The sequence below is a fragment of the Podospora pseudopauciseta genome, chromosome 6 (genome assembly GCF_035222475.1).
Source record: "Podospora pseudopauciseta strain CBS 411.78 chromosome 6, whole genome shotgun sequence".
NCBI lineage: Eukaryota > Fungi > Ascomycota > Sordariomycetes > Sordariales > Podosporaceae > Podospora > Podospora pseudopauciseta.
Window position 1 is genome coordinate 3,564,714 of NC_085895.1, and position 21,585 is coordinate 3,586,298.

A 21,585-nucleotide genomic window follows, 5' to 3' on the forward strand; every position below is an offset into this window, starting at 1 on the left:
TCCATGGCTGCAGTGAGGGGTGCTGGTGCGGACCGAACAACAAAGCCGACCATTGCCGATCGAGACGCTTGCTGTAGAGCTTCCATGGGTGGTCATCTGGTCAAACAAAGCGGAGGTAGGCCGAGACCGTCGGTTTAGAATAGAAAGAGATCTGTGGAGCGGAAACAGCACGCGCCGTCTCGGCATCCGCACCACATGAAATCAGTGCATTGAGATTGAGTTTGTTGGACTCAACGTCCTCGCGATCGTTTTGTGGTGTGTTTGCAGAGTGGAAAAGGTCAACCGAGAATTTTGGCGTTTTGTGTGCACAGTTTTGCGATAAGCAAAGGCTGGCCCAAGCGCTGCATCGGCGCCGAGTATCTCCGCTCTGGAGTGGTAGGTGGATAAGATGTGGGCAGACAACTGATGATGGGTATGGATGGGCACATGGGATGAGTTCGAAATTTCGAGCAAGCTTTACAAAGTTGACCGCGAAAACTATATAGTAGGTATGAGAGATACTGCCGTAGGGTAGTGCAGCAAGAATCTCATTTTGTGAAGCTCACAGTCAAGTACTACATACATCGCTGTGAAAAAAATGCCTTCAATTACAATGGGTGTATGAGTACGGTTGTATCGATTTCCTGTCTCCAAAAGGATCCCACGAGACGATACTGCCACGCCCAACTAAACGATTGTCCCTCCTCCCTCCCATCCCTATTTAATCGGCCGTGTTGGAAGACGGCAGAGGCCGCAAAGGGGTATGTATGTGCAAAGAAACAAAGAACGCAACCAAATGTGAGAAAATGTCAGGGAAAGCCTCACTTTCCACATATCCTTGACTGATCCTCCGGAAAACTCCAAGACCCCAATAGCTAATGTGATAGATCCTCCGACTCCGAATAGACCACATCCTCAGCCAACGAAGATATGAGGCCCACCTCATCCAGACAACCGAATTTTGGACAGAGAAAAAAACTTGGAAAAGAGCAACAAGGGAGGATCCTATAGAGCATTGGCAATATAAGGGGTGATCATTGGAAGAAGAGCACTGCAAAACGTGTTAGCTAGCGTCACTCGGAGCAATCATATCAACCCAAAACTCACCCAATAGCACCCACGGCAACTGTGGCTGTGACACCGAAGAAGGCCCTTCTGCGGATCTTCTGCTTTCTAATTTCCGCCTCGGTCTTGACCTTCTTCACTTGACGAGACTCTGGAGCGTCTTCGTCCTGGTCATCTTTATCCTCAGCGATGTCGTCGGCCTTGCGCTTCGACTTGGTAGGCTCGACAGCAGCCTCGTTATCAACCGCTTTGGTAGCAGCCTCCACCATAGCCCGGGCCTCAGCGACCATCTTGGCAGCCTCCTCCGAAGAGGGAAGCTTGCCACCGAAAATGGGAACCTCAACGTCAACCTTGGTGTGCTTGACCTCTTCGCCATCGGCATCCACCTTGACATCCTGATCAACATGAACCTTGATCTTGGGCTCCTCGGTCGTATTCAGGACAGCGCCCGAGTCTTGCTCGACAGCCTCAACCTTCACCTCGCCCTCCTTGACCTCCTCAACCTTGGCCACGGTTGTAACTGGGGCAGAAACACTGGTGGTCTGGAATATCTCGTCATCGCCGCCACCGCCGTTCACAAGAGTTGCCTGGGAGTCGGCAGGCTGGGATTCAACTACACTAGGGACAGGGGGCTTCGATCCAGCCCTTCTTCTCCTGGGGGTCGCAATAGGGCGCCTGGTGGAGGGTGGCGCCGTCTTCGCCGGGCTGGCCGAGCGACTGCTGCGACGCAAGCGGGAGGGAGTCGGGGGTGGGAGAGGATATTGGGTGAGTCCATGGAAGGCGGGTGGGGCTTTTGGCCCCTCAGACGACGGGTTGACGGCAATTTCCGACGGATCCAGGAGTGCGCGAATCCACGGAAGAATCTTGTACTCAACCGCAAGATCAAGAGCCTGCTGGGGCGGGATCCACACATTGCCGGCAGTCTCGTTGGCACTCGTAGTCGGCTGTGATTTGATGTATCTGCGCTCTGCCTCCTCCTCTTCTAGGTTCGCATACGGGAAGCTCGCCTTGAACATTCCGGTGGCAGACACAAAGCCATCGCGACTGCGGCGCATGAGAAAGTAGCTGCTCGGCGATGACTTGTTGAGCCCCCAGATTGGCGATACGATCCCCTTGGGAAGTGGGGCGCGCAGATGCGCGTAGTCGAACGTGTCATCGAGAAGGGGATCGTTGGCGTCGTTATGGGTGAACGCAGCCACCTTTGGGGACAATCTTGTCCGGCCTAGCCGGCGACGGGAAACCAGTTCGTTATCTAGTGATCCGAGGTGAGTTTCTGTTCACTGCGATTGTGCAGTAGGGAAAAGCGGGTCATACGCGGTGGAACATCATCAATCATGAACTGATTGTAGCGCTGAGGCAGGTGACGGTCTGTGGCCATTTTGTCTGCTGCGAGTGTGCGTCTTGGGGAGCTTGAGCCCTCCAGAAATGGTTCCGTTTTGTGTATGTTCGTGATTCGCAACGAGATGTATTTGGATGAAAGTTTGATGTGGGATCGAAGTGCGCAACAAGCGAAATCTTTTGCGCGCAGCCGCAGGGGCCTTCGTGGGAAATCAGTCGTCCACAAGGCAACGAGCTTTGTTGGGATCAATCCAGAGCCTAGGTAGCTACAGGGCCCGGGATATCTGGGTAATAAACAGCAGAAAAAAGATGCGGTCCAATGCTTCGGCGCAGCATACAAAGATGGTGCGACAGGATGGGATTGACAGGTTGGCAAAGTGCTTGGTGCAGTTGACGATTTCCCCAGGCGCAATCTGTTAAACCTCTCTCTTTGGGAAAGTGACAGATTGGGAGAAAAGTGGCCGGGGCCCCGGGATCTCCTTAAGCTCAACACCCCAACAGCGCGACTGGACCCATGGGGAAGGGTTTAGCGTGTTGATGGCACGGACCACCTACCACTTTGGAAGTCATCGAGGTCACGGGAAGGGCCAGAATGGGCCGTTGATCGGAGGTTTTGATTGGTTCTGGATTGCAGCCAGCGTGAGGGGAATCGACATGGGGGCGTCCACACACACGCGCCGTGGTTCCGTGGGGAGCCCGAACTGTCAACGAATTGCAACCTTCCAAGTTGCGAAGAAGGCATCGTTTTCAGGCCAGAAACGACATCTCCCTCAAGCCTCCCACGCTGTTTCTTCCAGAAGTGGGACATGATGGTTGTACACGCCATCAACTCCCCACTCCCCGTTACTGACAACCCCTCATGAGGCTGCCGTCCCCTTGCGGCTGATCCTCGCGGCAGGCGCTCGCCAACACCTACCTACATGCGTTGTATGCAGTCTCCCTTGCTCCATAAAATCTGGGGAAGTTTTCACGTTGTCTTTGAATCTGGTCTTGCGGGTGACCCTTGAGCCCTTCAACGACGTTGCCGAATCTGTTCCATGCTGCACGGACCTTCGAGCCCCTTTTTGGACCCGGAGAAAATGGAAGTCGTCGGTGCTGTCAAGTTCGCGACCGGATAATCGTTTCTTCCGTGCTCTTGTACAATCAAAAAGCCAGATCCCCAGACGTCTTTGCGATGGACGCAGAAGAACAAAAGGAGCGGTGTGCAGCTTGGGGATGCAGCTTGGGTGGCAGTCTTGGCTGGGCTCTCCTCGGAACCTTCAATGTCCCATATTTATTGACCGTTGATGGAAGGCTTGTTAATTCTGAGTGCTGCGTGAGAAAAGTGAAGATGGACAACAACGAGCTTCGTGGACAAGAGTTATGGCTTAGTTATGATATCTTTAAATTGTTGAATACCTAGAGCTGCACCGAGCTCGAAACCCTGGGTGACCGCTCCCGTCCTGGCACCTTGGCATGTCGAGGTCGACAAGGGGTGACGGCAGCAGCCGACGTATTAAGTGGAACTAACAGCATCTCCGCCAAACGGCTTCCCAGAGTGTTAGTGTCGGTTGTATCTGTAACACGGCCGCTCGCGTCGTTTCCGGTCAGATAGATCGACCGTTAGGGACGACTGTCGAGGATATGGATGTTCTTCTCGGGCCCTTCAGCTAAATAATAAGCGTGTGGTCGGGATAACATATATAGTAGCAAGTGGCCTCACCTCTGGGCGGCGCTGCTCGGCCTGACCCCTCAGTCTCGATGTCAAAGCCCTCAGTTGGGCCAATTGGGCATGCTGGTGCTGGCCAACCACGTCGGTAGAACAGAGCCCCCATCAAAACAGTTGGGGCCTCTGATGAGGTCCGGCCCCTCGTCAGGCTATTTGTTCCAGAAGTTGCGACGGTTCCAATGCTGCAGAGCTGCATGATTCAGGGCCAGATGCTTGCGGTCTCAAAGACCCCACCAAGGGGCGGCTTGGTCTCACTGGCTAGCCAAAGAAAGGATTGCCTGAGGAACCCCTCCATCAACCACCCCTCATCCACCTTGCTCCATCAGGCCCAGCCCAAATAAATAAGCTCCCATCATCATCCTCAGCCCCCTTCCCCGGTGTTCTGGTTCCCTTACAAGTAGTTTTACCTACCTTAACTCAACGACACCCGCCCCTAATTACTAGACTCAACGACGCCGTCTGCGCCTGCCAACACGAGTCAAAATCGAACCGACGTGCCCAATCCCCACATCACAACGCTCACCGTAACTTTACTTTATCATCATGTCTGGCCACGAAGAGGATCTCCTGCCCGAGAACAACTCGGGCTACAAGCTCTCCCAGCCTAAGCAGAGCTTGGCTGAGTACCAAAAGATGGGTAAGTAAACGACTGCCCAGTGGGTTTTGCATCAGGAGTGATATATATAAAAGGACGCGAGTGAGACCTTTGGCGAGGGGGTTGCGGCGGGTTGGGGTATTTCAGCAAGTGCTGGATGAGCATTGCACCTCAGTGGAAGGCTTGTTATCGTGATAATGGAATAGAGACGGAAATGTGGCGGGAGCAAGATATAAGTGCTTTTGCTAGGGTTAAACTTGGAGCATCCCGGGAGTCGAGCTCAATGCCCCGTCAAGCTGCCGGGAAAGCTGCCGGAGCAGGTGCTGTTCACTCGTCGAGAGCCCCGGTTGTTCCGTCGAAAACCGTTATTCACTGCTGGCTGGCTATTGTTCTCTGCAACGACTCGTCTGGCTGGCCCTGCCTGAGGCTTTCGACACTCAGAAACTGTCTTACCCTTCTCAACACCACCAACTGCATTCTTCCCTACCTCCCGCGGCCTCACCACACACCATCCACTTCAGCATTTTCTCTCTTTCTCTCTCACAACCCACAACACCTATTTTTCTTCCGCCCTCGAGTCCAACCGAGATCAACATGTCTTCTGGAAATAAAGTCACGTTCCAGGAGAACTCGGAGGAGAAGACAGATGCCAATGGCCGTGGTCGCGCTTTGAGTGGTGCCAAAGCCCCGGACCCGGGCTTGATTCGAACACCCTCCCGCCGTCTTCCGTCTCCATACCCCCATCACGATGCTCTGGATGAGCAGACGAGTCCCATCGGCAGCGCCTTGAAGCGTGCCAAAAACACTGCCTCTGCTGTCTTCTGTCTGGCCAACGCTAACCAAACCCACTCAGACGAGGGCGATGAGTCTCTCCAGCGCTACAAGGCTTCTCTTGGTCTGACTGGCGGAAACGACCTCTCCGACCCCAACGACCCTCGTGTCTGCATCATTCAGTCTCTTACCATGGAGTCTCCTGGTCGTCCCCCGGTTGTCATCGACCTCTCGGCCCCCGGCAGTGTTGAGAGCCTCAAGAAGACACCATTCAAGATCAAGGAGGGCGTCACCTTCACGATGAGCGCCCAGTTCAAGGTTCAACATGAGATCCTCAGCGGTCTCCATTACGTTCAGGTCATCAAGCGCAAGGGTATTACGATCCCTGGTGGCAAGTCTGACGAAATGATTGTAAGTTTCTTCCTGATGTATTCCACCACGCAATTGCAGTTTTGCTAACAAAGCAACAACAGGGCTCTTATGCTCCCAACACCGTCAAGCAGCCCTTCTACACAAAGAAGTGTGCGTACAATTCGTTTTCTTTTTTTTTTCTTTTTTTTTTTTGAAGGGGTGAAGCACGATACTGACCAACCAGCTCAACAGTCCAAGAAGAGACGGCCCCAAGCGGCATGATGGTCAGAGCCACATACCATGTTGCCTCTAGCTTTGTTGACGACGACAAGAAGACCCATCTCAAGTTCGATTGGGCCTTTGAGATTGCTAAGGACTGGTAAACATCGCGTCACCGACAACATTACTTCTCACGACCACTGGATTGAGCTGTTGAAAGCGAGGAAAAGGAACGAACGACTTGGAGCTTCAGCGACCCCAATCACCGCTTTGCGACTCGAATTCTCAGGCGCGATTCACTTTTTTTTCTTGCTAGAAGCAGACACGAGGGTTTAGATTTGGAACCAAAAAGGGAAAAGTCGAAGGAAGAATAGTGCGGGGCAGCAAGTCGTGCAATCTGGGTTGTTCTTGCTTTTGGTGGAAGATGGAAGGGTAGGGACGATTTGGGGATTGCAAATTGTATAGCGTGGACAATACTTTCTCTCACACACTTGCTTCTGGGGCTCTGCGAGCAGAGTCCCTTCTCAAATACACATCAAATGCCCAGTCTGCGCTTCTCGTCTTTTTTTTTTGTATGTCTACTTGAACATTGCTTGTGAACCCCTATGCGAAAGTCAACAAACATCTGAGGGGGCCCCTTTTCCGAATGTAAACGAACCCCCGTTGCCGTTGACATGCAGTCGGCCGGTGAACCTTGATCTTGGCGACGACTAAGCATGAGAGCCGAGAGAGAGGACGATTAAGCATGGGAGCTGAGAGAGAGAGAGAGCAACTAAGCATGAGAGCCTCAGTAGAACATAGCCTCCTACAACATGGCATGGCTTGTTATGTTTTGGAGCAACTTCACAAGTTAATGAGACTGGGGATTCAAGACACTCTCTCACAACAAGATAGGTTCTAGCATGCAGCAGTCATGGTCACCACACCATGCATCTGCGACTAGTACTACAATGAGAGTGAATCACAAAACCATCTCTACCACGGAATACCAAAGTGTCTTTTGGAGGAAATCTCTTCGAGTAGATAACTCCTCATTCATTTGGTATCATTCGTCTCCCTCTATGGGTATGTCATGCGCTATTCTTCAAAACAAATACAGGAACATGCCCTATTATTGCCCCTGCCCAACAGTTTGAGGAGGATGCAACTTGGTGCATGACATCCTACAAATAAACCCCCTCTCTTGTCCCAGTTGGGCCTGCTTGAGGCGTGCCTGATACATCCCCGAGATCCAATCAAAAGCGAAACATGAGCACCTTCTCTCGCTCTACTCCCCTGCGCCAACGCTGTGGTTTCCACATGCCTCCCCTTGGCAGCACTTCTGGTTCTAGTTTCCCAACCTCACCCTTATAAGAAGTAATCCGGCAACTGCCCCTGCTCCCCCATCTTATCCTGCCCCATCTGCATGTCCTTGACCTGGTCATTCTCGGGCGCGGCTTCGAAAACGTTGAACACCCTCTCTCCGTTCTCCCCCACTTCCAGCACACTCGCCATGTTTCCACAGCGGTAACAGTAATTTGGGGCGCTCCACACCGTCGACAGCTGGTTGTCAAACAGCGTCTGGTATCCCTCCTGGCACAGCTGATGGGCGCGGAGGATGTGTTCCATCTTGTTGACTTCGAGAAACTTCTTCACGACTTGTGACCCAAATGTGTAGCCTGCGCCGCGGGGTGACAGGGAGAACTCGTCGCGCTCGGGGTCGGGATCGGACCAGACGAGATCCGCCATGGGGCCTTCGTGGGGGATCTCGCGGAAGCGGTCTATGATCTTGATTTGGTCGATGGAGTGGATTGATGGGGAGAGGCCTGCCAAGAAGGGGATTTGTCAGGGATGAGAAGGATGAAAGGAAAGGCAACGGGATTCAAACTAACCACCATGTACGCAGAATATCCTGTCGTCAATCACCACACTCAACGTCAAGTAGTCAAACATATCCGTGAAATGGTGCCAGACGTTGGCGTTGCCGTATTTCCTCGAGCATTCCGTGTAGAACCCATAAGACTGTGTTACGCCTCGAGACTCGTGGTTGCCCCTGATAAGGTGCAGCCGGTTGGGGTAGCGCAGCTTGAGGCATACGAGCAGCGAGATGGTCTCGACTGAGAACATGCCGCGGTCGACATAGTCACCTAGAAATAGATAGTTGGTGTCGGGACAGAAACCTCCGATGCGGAAGATCTCAATCAGGTCGTAGAACTGGCCGTGGATATCGCCGACGACGGTTACTGGGGCTTTGACATGGACAACATTGGACTCCCTCATGAGGAGCTCTTTTGTTTTGGCGCATATCGCCTCGATGACCGACTCGGCGAGGAGTTCCTTCTTGTAAAGACGGGCGATACATTCGTCGAGGTCGACGGAGGCTGCAAGACTCGACGGTTAGTGATGGTTGTTGAAGGGGCAGGGCATGGGGGGGCAGGAAGCTGCTGGTTTGCGCTGCGATGATCAGGGGCTGGGTTGCGAACTGCTTGCTTGCCTGGATGCGGGCATGACGTGTGTGTGGTATGGGGAGCGACTTACAAGGGAGGCCTGGCATTTTTTGCTCGAAAAGATAAAGGAGCGTCGTTGAATCGTAAAGGAATGGTGGCGCTTAGCAGTAGAGAGGAAAAGAGGATCAGGGACCGCAATAGCGGCGATGTCTCCCAACTCGAGCGATGTCAACGGAGATTATTGGAAATGCGCGAACCAACATATTCGAAAGAGACGGAGCAGTCACATATGGAGGGGGAAAAGATCCAGAATAATCGAAATACTCCGTCTATTGGTGCAGTCGGAACATAGGACTATCGTGGGGCGTAGAGATGAGGTGTCGAGAACCTAAAGCATCATCATGGCGTCGTTGTAGGAGGCGGTAATCGTGGTCATGGCCTTGTATTTTTCTCTCGATTCACCCACCTACTTGGTAACTGGCGCGCAGCAATTCACTGCCTGAACCAAGCATCATCATTTGTCGGTGGACCGGGGAATCCTCGGCGATAAGATAGGCCAACGGTTCCAGGTTTCAGAGCCTCGTTCACGGACCACCCCCCGCCAAACTCTCACCCACCAGCAACACGTGCATCTCTCACAGCTGCCCCACCTGGCGCCTGGGAGGTGTTTCTTTCAAAAGGGCACGTCTTCCCACCCGCACCGCTGCCGCCAATCTCTTCTTCATTCATCCTCCTCTTTCTCGCCGTCGCTGCGGCCGCTGACCGACTGGCAGGGCATCGCCGTCCAGCGAATTCAATCAGCAAACCGTCTCCGGAAATTCTCACTGCGCTGAGTCGGATTCCGTTCTCCTTGGCTCTCGAATTCTGAACGTCAAAACCACTCACGGACAGCATTCATTGCTGCACTTCTCATTTTCTTGTCTCTTTCTCTACGTTCCGGCCATTTTAGCTGTTGAGGTTGTGCTCTCTGGCTGTCGACGTCTCCAACTCTCCAGCTCTTGCTTGCGTGTGTCTCCCCCGCCCCCCTCTGACACCTTCAGCACCTCGGATCACTACAAGGTCCTCCCTCTCGCTGGTCTTGTTGAAAGCCGCCGCTCATATCGAGTCTTGGACGCGGGTGGTGCTGCGCTGGGCATTTCCTTATTTTACTGTTTTTGTTGTTTTTCCTCCTCGCAGCCTGTTGCCCAGGGTGCTTGAGGAGTTGTTGAGTTATAGACATTTACAAACTACTTCCCGTATCTGAATATCAAGATGAGCTTGTCCAACTTCAAGGTTGATAGAGGAACAATGTGGACAATGGCATCTGAAACTGCTCCTTTGCTGCTCTTTGCATCTGCCGTATGGCTGCCGATATCAACCGTTTCATCCCATCTCAATACCATTCATCCATCATCACCATCGACTCAACAATAAAACCTGCTCACAATGACAGGTATTGTCTTCAAGTATCGAGCTTGGTTTCAAGTAGCCTCAACAGCATCTCTTGATGAGAACCACAGAAATCGGCTCACGTGACATGAGTGAGGCCTGCGGGGGCTGACCGTGGCGGCTGAGGAGATCCGAGCGCTTACCGATGAGAGGAGCGTTCAACCTCTGAATTTTGACATGCAGGTCCGATCACGCCGCATCCGCAACGACCATCCGCGAGTCCCTGCATCTTTAGCTCTCATGTTACAAGGCTGAGAACCATTATCACTCACTATTGCTATTCATCTCTATGGTGCTGCTGCTGTCTGGCCGGGCTGGGATCAAAGAAGGAGGAGATTGAAGTGCGGCCGAGTCTGCTGCTCACTGAGTGTCGCCAAACCGCCTGGGCTCAACTACCCCTGAACTGTGACTTAGTTATTTCGGAGGATCGCGTGGACTTGAGGACGACCTAGCAGTGCCGACGCCCCCTATTCGAATGCCAGGAATAGGCGTCAAGCGTTATCTCACGTCGTGTCGAGGCCGGTCGTGTCTTGAGATCGCCTTGGTGTAGTATCGCGGTATCGCGGGCAGAATCGCTACCCTTGTGCGACATTCATTACATTGGAGATCAGACGAACGATACGCGCCTTCCCTATTCACCACGACCCCTTCATTATTGTCGGCAACAATAGTGCTCTCTTGCAGCTCTACCTGGCATTGTCCATTGTTGAATACTGAGAAGGTTTTTTGGACCCCAGCAGTTGGGTATCTTTTTTGGACTGTTCTCATTTCACTTGCCTCAACCACGACTCTTCCCCCGACTTTCCAATCACACCACCATGTCCACAGCACCTGGCCAGTCATCCCCAGACAAGAAACCCAACGAGCAGTGTTACAACTGCGGAAAAGATCATTGGACGTTGGCTTGCCCCGAACCGCAGAGACCGATTATGGAGTAGGTCGTCCATTTCTTTCTTCATAACTCGACTCCTTCGATCTGGAAGACGTTCAAACCCCTTTCCCACTTCGATTTGTTTACTAACATTCTTGGCACAGCGGTATTCAGCGCTGGCAGTCGCGGCATCAAGAGCAAGGTGGTTCCAACCGTAACAACTCATCGCAAGAGAGACGCGGGCCAGTCGTAGAGCGTTACCCTCCCCTGCCGAATCACGGTCAAGCTATGGGCGGATACCCACCACCTTCAGGCTATCCCGTCCCCGGATATGCTGGCATGCCTCCTGTTCCTCCCGGCTTGCCTCCTGCTGGTCCACCTGGCTTGACTTCTGGTGGCCCTCCTGGTCTTCCACCTGGTCCTCCTGGCTACACCCCCAATGGTCCTCCCGGCTTCAATCCCAGTGGCCCACCAGGTCTGTCTTCTGCCGGTCCACCCGGTTTGCCCCCTGGTGTTGCACCTCGTCCCCCAAACCAACCCCCTCCACCTCCACCAGGACCTCCCCCTTCTCATCCTTACCAGCCGCAGCAACCATATCCACCAGCCCAGTATGCTGGAGGTTATCAAGCACCGCAGCCACCACAGCAGGCACCGCAGCATGGTCAGTATATTCCACCAGTTCCTCCACAGTATCCACAACAGTATGGCCAGCAACCTCCTTACGGCCAGCATCAATATGTTCCACCATATCACCCACAAGCCGGCCCATATGGCGGTGCCCCGAATTATCCTCCTCAGCAGTACGGTCAGCCAGGTCCGCCTACAGGACCTGCGCCATATGCCCAACCTCCTTTTGGCAGTCAAGCCTCGCCTCCACCACCTGCCGCCCCATACTATGCTGCCCACGCAGCTGGGTTCAGCCCTCCTCCCCCTGCCACGGGGGCATATCCCCCGCCTCCTCCGCCCGGCTGGGTTCCTCCTCCGTTCCCACCCGCCCATCAGCAGGCAGATGGCAGACACCAGCACTCGAACAACAATCGAGATAGAAAGGACCGGCGGAGGAGGAACAGGGATAGAAACCGAAATGGAAACCGCAATAACAACGGCAATGGTAATGGCAATGACAGCCAAGGCCGAAATGGTCAGCGCAGAGACCGGCCGCATAGCCAGCAAGTCCGGCAGCAGGCGGCTGCGGACGAAAACCAGGTGTCACCGGACGCCAGCCCAGCTCGGCGGCAGTCGGTGACGGGCGGTGACGGGGCGTTGGCGGGCGGTGCGGGATCGTCGGCGGATGTGACCAACCCGCCCGCAAATGTCGTAAGTTCGTTGGCGGATGGCAGTCAAGTACCGGCTGAAGACATCCCAGCTTTGGAGCAGCCAGCAGTCGAGGGCCGTGAAGGCCAAAAGAAACGCCGGGGGAGGGCCGGGTCGCCAAGTCCACCCAAAGATCCCAACGAGTGGGACTTTGTGGTGGACAACAAGCATGTCTTCCCGGACCTGGACCCAAAGCCCGCCGACCCCGTTGGCATCCCACTCCCCTTCCACTTCACGGAAGATCCCACCATCCCACCGGCTTACAATGCCACGTGCATCAAGTCAAAGTACTTCAATGAGTATGACTTGATGGACTTTTGCAAGTCGGTGCGGGACAAGGAGGAGTGGGAGAGGCTGAAGAATGACCCCATCTTTCGTCACTACCCTGGCATGGTGAGGAGGACGTTTCCACCAGACAATAGGATTGAGTACTCCACATACGAGCCTACCCCTCCTCTTTCCCCTTCTGTTGAGATCAAGTTGCCGCCCAAGTATGAGCCGCCTCAGCCAGCCTCCCCCGCCCCGGCTCCAGTTGACAGCCGGTACGGTAGCGAGTATGACAGCTTTGAAGACAAAAGAGGTAGACGGGATGACCGCTCCGTTAGAGACGATGATGTTGGCTTCCGCTCTCGCCGTTCGCCCCCCCACCAGCCCAGGTATCAAGACTCCCCACGCGATCGTGATCGTCGTGGCCAGAGCAGCAACCAAGACCGCTGGTCACGTTATCCTGATGACCGCGACAGAGACCGCGGCATAAAGCGTCGCCGAAGTGCCTCGCCCCCAACCCCAGCCGACATAACCGCCGACCCTTGGTCCCCCAACGCCGTCGAGCCTCCCTCCACCAAACGTCGCAGTGACGACCGCCACTCCGACACCCCCCGCGGGAGTACCTACCGTGACCGCAACGACCGCGTCCCCTACAACAAAAGAAACGACAGCGGCTACCACAGCGGCCAATCCCTCGACAAGATCTCCTCCCGCCGCGACAGCCCAAGAGAGTGGCAGCCCCAGTCCAACAGGCGAATGTCCAACCGCCCCCACGGTTACGACCAGCGCAACCGGTCTGCCACCCGCAGTCGCAGCAGGAACAGCAGCAGCGGCGGTGAAAACGCCAGAAGCCGCACCAGAAGCCGGTCGCCTCCTCCTCCCCGGAAAAAAGCTGCTCGGGGTAGAAGTAGGAGTAACTCCCCTTTGACGTTTCAGGACAAGATGCTGCTTGGTTTTACTGGAACTGAGAGCTCTGATGAGGAGGAGAAGGAGGTGGAGAAGAGGTTGGTCAAGGCGAGGAGGATGGAGAAGAAGAAGCCGCCTGTTAAAAGGCCCAAGGTTGCTTCTGCGTTTAAGTAAGTTTTGCCTGGTCTTTATGTTGTTTATAAAGTATGCATACTGATAATCTTTGTAATAGTCGACGTTGGTAGCCGGACTTGAGCGTTTCTAAACGAATTTTTATGAAAGGGGAAACATCGTGCCTTCGTGGTGGATTTAGCCATTTTTAAAAATGGTGTTTTTTGAAGTTGGCGTTTGCATGCGTTTCTCTTTTTTGAGGTCGATGATGGGTTTAGATTAAGGCGTCTGGGAATGATAAGTTGCTATTTGCAACCGGGAAGTAAGGATAAACCTGGGATTGAAGTTATATAGCATTGCGTTTCAGTTGCACATATAATTGTACTTGGGATGTTGAATACCCTGCAACCTGTTAGATGGTATTTCTTACTATTACCCTCATAGGCTCCATGCAGCAGAGTACCTCAATCTCACGAAATGAGGTCTTTGTTGAAAAAGAACTGAAAATTTCAGGGTTAGTGACCGAGATGATGCTCGAACTGCAGCGTCCTACGGTATATAGATGCCATCAAAGGAAAGAGGCAGGAGAGAAGCGTTGCCTTTGACTACTGCGTTAATTGGATAGCACGGTGCGACTTGATGTGATGTTTGGACGATTTTAGGAACAATGTTGGGACGCAATTCTGATGCGGCTGCGCCTGGACTAAGTTGAGATTGTTGCCTGTTTGAAAGGGTGGTGTTAGAGAAAGACATCATAGGTCGTAGGTAGTAGAGCGTGGGTGATTTCACGCTCAGCAAGACAACTATGACAGACACTGTGCTCTGGTCTCGTTTTTCATCATGTAGTGCAGGTTGCATGTGACATGATAAAAAGATTGCCATGATTTCTTGTTTTCTTTTTGTGAGAGTACCGTCCAAGACGACATGTTCAGCCGACTTCGTATAAACAAGTACTGTAACTTGAGTGATGACAATGTAATCAAAACCTGACTCCTCTTTGAGGAATATATGATTTATGCTCGGACAATTTATCCTCGAGTATCTACAGTTTCTTAGGCTCTTTCCGGCTTCATCAATACATATTCAGTTGGCCTTGTCTAGTAATGCTCGGACGATTTTTCCAAGCGAGTGATGTAATGCGGCTATTCTTCTTGAACTGAGCCTCTGCTTTTTTATTTGATAGCTATTTACTTGGATTCGGATTTATCATTTCTTTTTCCTATGGTGTGGCATTCGGAACTATGCTTGAACGATTGATACTTGAAAATCTTCATCTGAATTCGGAGCGATTTACCAGGACAATCACCAGCAGGATTTAAGGGCACTGTGGGAATGTGTGACGTGTCCAGACTGATGAGAATAAACATCCTCAAAAGTGATGTGCCTGTTAATTTTCTCTTATGCCACTACTCTGGTAGTTCCTTCGGTCGGTCTCTAAGATGAAGGGAGGAAACTCACCTAAAAGCCCCTCTTTGACGGGTAAGGCAGAGATCAGTTTGACAACCAAACGCCCAACCCTTCACCATTGCAATCCAGGCAGTCTGAAGCCAAGATCTCAAAGCTGATGGCGTGCGTCACCTGCATAATCTCCACTTTCCTGGGCCCTTTCCATAAGCAACTCTACCACTCATGGCCACAAGCCTTGCTGTTGGTTCATGCTGCAGCTGTAGCCTGTGTCCAAGACCATCGTGCCTTCCCAAGGAGGCAGCCTTACTCGCCCCCCCAAATCCCCTCAGACCCAGTCTTTGTCAGCGCTTGCCCCTCATTTACCAATCCTCTTCCACCACATCCATTCATGGATCAAATGCCAGTTTGAATTATCGTCCACGAAAACCAGTGATTACTGCAGTCAAGGTGCCGAGACTTAATCCATGATCCGTACGACTCCCCACTTCGGCATCCACCAAATAGTCTCACCAAAGCCACGCCCACCCCACCAGGGCTGACCGCGGACCAACCTCAACGGCTGCCTGCCTATCGCCCAAAATGCAGTTATGTGTCAACCCAACGTTGCTAGACGCGGCCCGCCACAGCCGCATACCAACAGTCTCAACCCGCCGCTGACATGCATAGCAAAGTCAACAACCACTGGCGCCAAGCCCATCGTCAATGCAACAGTCAGTCAGGGCACGATGGACACTCAACTTGACCCCGCCAACCTGCCCCGCCATCTCGTGAGATTCATATAGAGGGCCAGAGATCTTTTGTCTTTACCTGCTTGGACTCTGTATCTATTCAAAAACAAACAAAACTTGAACCATGGCTGACCCCACTGCCATCACGGCTGCTTTGACTGGCCTCTTTCCCCTGGTCAAAGGTAAACATTGCCCCTTTTCAGGCGCAAAATGGGCATATTGGCTGACGGTGGAAGCGGACAGAGGTCTTTTTAATGACCCAGGTTCTCTTTGAGGCCGACAAGAAGCTTCGCTCTTTTTGGGCACGGGTGGAACTCCAGAGAGCAGTATGATATCACCGGGGAGCACTCTAGAGTAGACTCATGCTAACAACGGCTCTCCTATCACCAGATCTTTGATGCCTGGGAGGATGGGTGGCTCGACGCCCGGGACAAGCCTGATGATAAGATCAAAGCATACGCATTTGAGAAGCCACTTCTGGCAAGGGGTATCTTGAAGGAATTCGTGAGCCTGCTCAAGACACTCTCGGATCCCGACAAGCTCAAGAAAAGATACGGTCTGAGGCCCGAGAGGATCCCCAAGTATGCGACCAGAAACGACGATGTGCCGAGGGACTTGAGATACTACTCGGATTATCTCAGCAGTGTCGACAGCCGCTTCAACATTAAGGGACTTCCTGCCTTCAACAAGAGCATCAACGACCACTTGAACTTGCTTAAGACTGTCCGTTATGTGATAGTGGGAAAGGACTACGAGCTTGAGGATGTAGTCATCCGGTTCACCGAGTTCAACCGAGACTTGCAGCTGTATACTGACAGCGAGGCCAACAACGAAGCGGCCCAGAGAATCTACGAGGTTGTCCTTACGGGTCTCCACTCGAAGCCTGACGACCCAGCACGTCTTGCCGAGGCAGCTCTGTTCGAGCAAAAGGCAACCATCGACCCCGACGCCAAGCGATTCTACGGCGACATCGCTAAATTCATCGGCTTCTCCCTCTCCCTCCGAGACGTCACCGTCCTCAACGGCCGCGGCCTCAGCCCCAACATGCCCTCCCAAAAGATCTTCACCCGCCGAGACTTCTCCTTCGACGCCCCTTACAAACTCGGCCCCCACTCCACCCTCGCCCGTCTTTTGGATTATCCAACCAAATACCAAACCCGCCTCGTCCTCGTCGAGTGGGTCCCCGTCCCCAAGACCGTCAACGTCAAGACCAAGCTCGAAGGCCTCAAGTCGGAGTGGTATGTTCTCCACGCTGACAAACCCGACGGTCTCCTTTTGCCGACGGCCCAAGGTCTGGTGTACGATAACACCGACTCCAACTTCATTGGCATCGTCTTCCAACTCCCGTCGCACATCAGGACGGAAGTTCCCCCCAAGATCGCCGGCCGGGTTGATCCCCGGGTTGTCCGCTCCCCCAAGACCACGGCCGCTCAAAGGATGCCCACCAGCCTGAGGCAACTCATCCTCCAACAACCGGCCCTCGACCTTGGCGTCCGGTTCAAGCTGGCGCAAAAGCTACTCAACTCTCTGCACTTGATGCACACGGCCGGCTGGATGCACAAGCGCATCCGCGCCGATAACATACTCTTTTTTCCCTCCCAGAGCCGAGACGGCGAGCCTGACCCGACAAGACTGGACTTTGAGAACCCTTTTCTCGCGGGCTTCCACTCTGCTCGCTTGGAGATTGAGACGTCGTCTGTTCTTGAGGTGGCTGCAAAGCCGCTGGAGCATATCCGCCCGCTTCAGGGGCTAGGTAAAGTGCTGAATCAGCCTAGGGTTGTCGCGTTGGATGCGTACCAGCATCCGGAGTATAGGTATAATGTCAACCTGCCCTACCGGAATCAGTATGACCTTTATGGGGTGGGGGCTGTGCTGTTGGAGCTGGGGCTGTGGGAGACGCTCGAGATGTTGGAGAAGGGGGATATTGGACGGAGGGGGTATGATCCGAGGGTTGTGCCGACCAAGGATGATATCAGGAAGGATGGGGAGACGGTGGAGAGGGCGGGGTGGAAGTTGGATAGGTAAGTTTCTTTTTTCTTTTTCTTTTCGTTATGCGGATGTGGGTTGGCTAACTGAGTGACAGGATTATGGGCTCAACATATGGAAAGGTGGTGAGGGAGTGCTTGACGCTCAAGCCTATGCCGGGGGATCTGCTTGGGTTGGAAAGGACGCTGGTGGCGAGGTTGGCTCATTGCCAGGCCTGATCAGGTTGGTTGGGATCTAGGGTTGAATGGAAATAACAAGAGGGTTAAGAGCCAAAAGACCAAACGATAAAGTTTATTCATGTATTTCCCCTCGTGATCATCCATGTGTAAAGATGCCGTCTCTATCATCAGCGCTATGCTCAAACTTTTGAACTTGCCTATTCCAACTTGACCAATCATGACCTTCTACGAAGGCCGTACAAGTCTAGCATCCTCATCACTCTCCTCCTCTTCACTGCTTTCTTCTTCCGACTCATCCTCTTCTTCACTTTCCTCTTCCTCTTCCTCTTCCTCTTCCTCCTCCTCCCCCTCCCCCTCTTCACTCTCTTCCTCCTGCTCTTGCTCCCCTCCCTCATCCTCAGCCAACCAATCATCCAAAGTCTTAGCACCCACCCCATTAGCAGCACTCTTCGCCCCAAACGACCCAGCCGGACTGGCACTCCCCGACATGGAAGCCGATCTCCCCTGTCCCGCATCAATAATCCTTTCCGCCGCCGGAATCGGCACACTGCCCGCCTTGTTCCGCCGGTCATAAACTCCATACTTGCCATCATCCTGCCTGTTATCGCCTTCTCTATCCCTCAACTTTGCATCTGGCTCCTGCCCCTTTTCCACCCATTCGGGCAGGTCTTCGTAGCCCCTTAACCCATGAATAGTTCCCCCTCCAGCGAGGACAAGAGCTGCCGAGCCGAGGGTGTAGCCCTTGCGGGTTTCGGAGGGAGACGGGGTTTGGGGAGCGGGTTTAGGAGCGAGGAGCATGAGGGTTGCTAGCTGTGGGACTTGGAGCAGGCTTTTGTACAGGCGAGTCCTATCGCGGAGGTCATAGGAGGTGTCGTAGCGGGCGAGTACGGTGACGTAGTTCCATAGTTTGGGGATTGGATGGTCTTCGTCTTCTTGGTCCGGGGTGGCGGGTGGCGTTCGGGCTTCTTTATCGCCAGAGGCAGCCTCTTTCTGGGCTTCGAGTTTGCGGTTGAGGTAGTGGAGGTAGACTTTGGCGGCGAGGAGAACAATTTGCCTCTTTGCCAGCTCGGATTCTGATGCGAATTCTTTGAGAAGAATGCGCAGCACGTCTGCTGCAATGTTGTCCTCCCCGTTCAAACCAGAGAATTCACCGACGAGCCAGATAATGGTCGCACGGGCCTGGGGGTCTGTGGCGCTGTCGAGGTTCTTGGCTAACCGAACAACAGTCGCGACGTGAGAACTGGGGTCTTGCTGAATGAGATGGCGGATTACCGTGAGTGACTCTGCTGCGAGGGTCCCATCGAGAGAAGTAATTTGTCCGAGAAGAAGGCGAAGGCATCGAGGTGCGGTGGCTGTGTCTGTCTGTGCGCAGCGGCCGATGGCTCGGACGGCTTCCTTGACGAGACCCTTGTCAGAGCCACGGCTGAAGTGCTCGAGTTCGTTGAGGATGAGTGACTTGATATGTGGCGGTGAATGAGGAAAGATGAGGGTCAGGACCTCAAGCTTCAACTCCCATATTGGTTGGCTGTCGGTTGCGCGGACGAGAAAGTGTGTGGCGTACTTGACAAAGGCGGCTGGATAGTCGAGACAGATCGATACTATATTGAACAAGGCAACCTGTTGAATATCCTGTCCACCTCGGAGAAGTGCAACCAGGGGCCCAACAGCTTGCTGGACGTAAGCAGCGGTCCCAACGGCAGAGTAACACCGTGCGACGGCCACCACCACGCCAGAGTTGCGGGACTGCAAAAGAGGCTTGATACTGGTAAGAAGGAGCTCCAGGTCGGCGTCCAGGAACACGACTTCCTCCCCAGCTTCCACTCTAGCCCTCCTTGGAAAGCATTTCCGGGCATAGACAGTCATCAGACGCAGGGTTGATAGCTGGCTCCACTCGTCCATGTCGACTACCATTTTGACCAAGTTTCGGTAGTTCTTGTGAATCAAGTCTATCCTTTCCGGGCAAACTTCCAGGAATGCCGTGACCGCAGCGCCTGCCACGTAGTATTGCTTGTCCCCCAACAGAATCGTCATGTATTCCAATAGTTGCGGTAGTTGCGAGGGGTCGAGGCGATAGCACTTGGGGATGGCGAGCGCAGCAGCGCGCCGAACATATGGGCTCATATCGCCAGCGCCCTTTCGAATGGCCAGAGACACAATTTGACTGATGACTGGCACTCGTATTCCAGACATGGTTCGTAGTGCGAGGGCTCGAACTTGGGGGTTTGTATCGGATAGGGACTTTTGGATCGTGTTGATGGAGAGAAGGGCTAGGTCGGGTTCTTGCTCGGCATGATGTATTAGGTAGATGTAGACGAGCTTCTTAATTTCGAGGTTTGGTGACGCGACATTCTTGACGACGGAGGAGAATAGGGGGAGGGTTTTTAGCGCCTTGTACATCATCTGAAAGAAGGCAAACACTGGTGGTCAGCAGCTGGAGCTGGGAGAGGCTTGGGAGGGAATGCGCACAGCGATGACACGCCGTAACCCCTCAAGTACTTCACGATCATTGCGGCTGTCGAGGAGTTTCTTCACTTGGCTACGGTCGAGCGGCTTGAAGGAGCTTCTCGAGCCTCTGGCGGCTGAGGCGGCATCGAGGGTGAGCTCTCGAGCTGGTGGATGGAGGGCGGAATTAGTAACGGCGCATGATTAGCATTTGCTTCCAGAGGCTCACCATTCTCGAGCAAGCTCGATATACGAGCTATCGACTCCATTATGTCTGTTGGGCGCTGCGGTTCCTCTTTTCCCAAGACCAGACCAGACGCAGTTGGTGATTGTCGCACACCTAGGCACTGTGGTGTAGACAGTGGCCTTGGGCAAGTGACGTGCTCCCCTGTCCACCTTGCTGCTTGGGAACCTGGAACCGTGGAGCTGGGGCCAACTGTCGCGGCGTTTGGTGGGGTAAAGGGCGCTATGCAGCTAAACACTCCAACGCCCATTGACCTTAGCGGGGCATTCGCCTTGACGGCAGCACGTCCCGGTGACGACTCGGTCCACTCATGAGCCCACTTCACCATCACTCCGATCGACGACCTGTCTTAGGAGGACGCATCTGGAGGCCTTCTCTCACACCACACGGCATTGATAATCTCATCTATCTAGATGGATCCCCTCTTTCTGTCCCCCGCCCTGCCATCAACCTTGATCCACTACATAATCCACCACTGCACCTACCCAACAACCCTCCTCATCTGCAGCGATCGTGCCGAGTTCCTTTCCACTCTCACACAGGAGTTACAAACCCAACAACACCACCAGCGGCAGTCCCAAGCCACAGCAGATCCTGACACAGACGCCGGCCCAGACCATCTCGGTCAAGCTCCCCACCAACCATCATCCCCCCCAAACCACACAGCATCAGCGCCTAGTCTCTTAACTCCGCCCCCGTTGTACCAGCTGGCAGTCACACGGCACATACGGACAGTATTCATACCAACCGTGTCACACCTCCGCGCTTTTCTCTCCGTTTTCACCCTTCAGGACACGACAGCTGTTTCGGCACCTCCCACAAGCACGGCCGCGCCTAGGTCGTCGTCATCCGGAGCAAACCACACAACTCCTTTGCTCCTGGTGTACGGATTCTTGGGGTCACATCGGCATACGAGCGAGTGGAGTGTTCAGGGCGTCAATGGTACGGCCGCTGTGCTGGTCGAAGCTGCGAAGCAGGCGGGGTTGAAGGCCGTGATCGTGGAGGCTCCTCTCTCTACTTCCTCTCCTGACGAGGCTGGTGGGGATACCCAACACACAGAGGATATTCTGTCAGAGAAGATGCCCGTGTTGAGCGGCAGCTCAAAAAGAACAGGACTCAATCTCGAAGGAACCGGTTGGACAGGCAAAACCATTGAAGTCAGCAAGGTTCTCGGAAGATGGTTCCGCTTTCAAGAGGGAAATTGGGAGGCCTGACAGCAGTAGGTGTCGCCATGTAGGTTACATTTCTAT

The 21,585-nt window shown here is 53.6% G+C and overlaps 7 protein-coding genes across 7 annotated transcripts; 4 read left to right on the forward strand and 3 right to left on the reverse strand.

The window, feature by feature from the left end:
* Window positions 1-984: 984 nt before the first annotated feature.
* On the reverse strand, window positions 985-3,342 carry QC763_608650 (uncharacterized protein; the record flags this gene model as incomplete). The annotated part of the gene is made up of 3 exons (XM_062914691.1): window positions 2,359-3,342; window positions 1,087-2,296; window positions 985-1,030 (listed from the first exon to the last, which is right to left on the reverse strand). Exons 1-3 carry the CDS (start codon window positions 2,420-2,422, stop codon window positions 985-987), a joined length of 1,320 nt encoding a protein of 439 aa, XP_062763437.1. The 5' UTR covers window positions 2,423-3,342.
* A 915-nt stretch (window positions 3,343-4,257) lies between these two features.
* RDI1 (rho GDP dissociation inhibitor) lies at window positions 4,258-6,630 on the forward strand. The gene is made up of 3 exons (XM_062914692.1): window positions 4,258-5,867; window positions 5,930-5,978; window positions 6,060-6,630. Exons 1-3 carry the CDS (start codon window positions 5,280-5,282, stop codon window positions 6,188-6,190), a joined length of 768 nt encoding a protein of 255 aa, XP_062763438.1. The 5' UTR covers window positions 4,258-5,279; the 3' UTR covers window positions 6,191-6,630.
* Window positions 6,631-7,012: 382 nt separating this feature from the next.
* PPG1 (putative serine/threonine protein phosphatase) lies at window positions 7,013-9,723 on the reverse strand. The gene is made up of 3 exons (XM_062914693.1): window positions 8,544-9,723; window positions 7,898-8,386; window positions 7,013-7,831 (listed from the first exon to the last, which is right to left on the reverse strand). The coding sequence occupies exons 1-3, from the start codon at window positions 8,557-8,559 to the stop codon at window positions 7,374-7,376; spliced, it is 963 nt and encodes a 320-aa protein (XP_062763439.1). The 5' UTR covers window positions 8,560-9,723; the 3' UTR covers window positions 7,013-7,373.
* On the forward strand, window positions 8,705-13,823 carry QC763_608680 (uncharacterized protein). Its single transcript, XM_062914694.1, has 3 exons — window positions 8,705-10,814; window positions 10,916-13,408; window positions 13,471-13,823. Exons 1-3 carry the CDS (start codon window positions 10,699-10,701, stop codon window positions 13,481-13,483), a joined length of 2,622 nt encoding a protein of 873 aa, XP_062763440.1. The 5' UTR covers window positions 8,705-10,698; the 3' UTR covers window positions 13,484-13,823.
* A 1,134-nt stretch (window positions 13,824-14,957) lies between these two features.
* QC763_608690 (uncharacterized protein) lies at window positions 14,958-17,765 on the forward strand. Its single transcript, XM_062914695.1, has 4 exons — window positions 14,958-15,666; window positions 15,728-15,810; window positions 15,875-17,505; window positions 17,568-17,765. Exons 1-4 carry the CDS (start codon window positions 15,609-15,611, stop codon window positions 17,686-17,688), a joined length of 1,893 nt encoding a protein of 630 aa, XP_062763441.1. The 5' UTR covers window positions 14,958-15,608; the 3' UTR covers window positions 17,689-17,765.
* Window positions 17,766-17,773: 8 nt separating this feature from the next.
* On the reverse strand, window positions 17,774-21,498 carry APL6 (AP-3 complex subunit beta). Its single transcript, XM_062914696.1, has 3 exons — window positions 20,321-21,498; window positions 20,116-20,258; window positions 17,774-20,049 (listed from the first exon to the last, which is right to left on the reverse strand). Exons 1-3 carry the CDS (start codon window positions 20,661-20,663, stop codon window positions 17,875-17,877), a joined length of 2,661 nt encoding a protein of 886 aa, XP_062763442.1. The 5' UTR covers window positions 20,664-21,498; the 3' UTR covers window positions 17,774-17,874.
* QC763_608710 (uncharacterized protein) lies at window positions 20,749-21,549 on the forward strand (the record flags this gene model as incomplete). Its single annotated transcript, XM_062914697.1, has 1 exon — window positions 20,749-21,549. The coding sequence occupies one exon, from the start codon at window positions 20,749-20,751 to the stop codon at window positions 21,547-21,549; it is 801 nt and encodes a 266-aa protein (XP_062763443.1).
* Window positions 21,550-21,585: the final 36 nt, after the last annotated feature.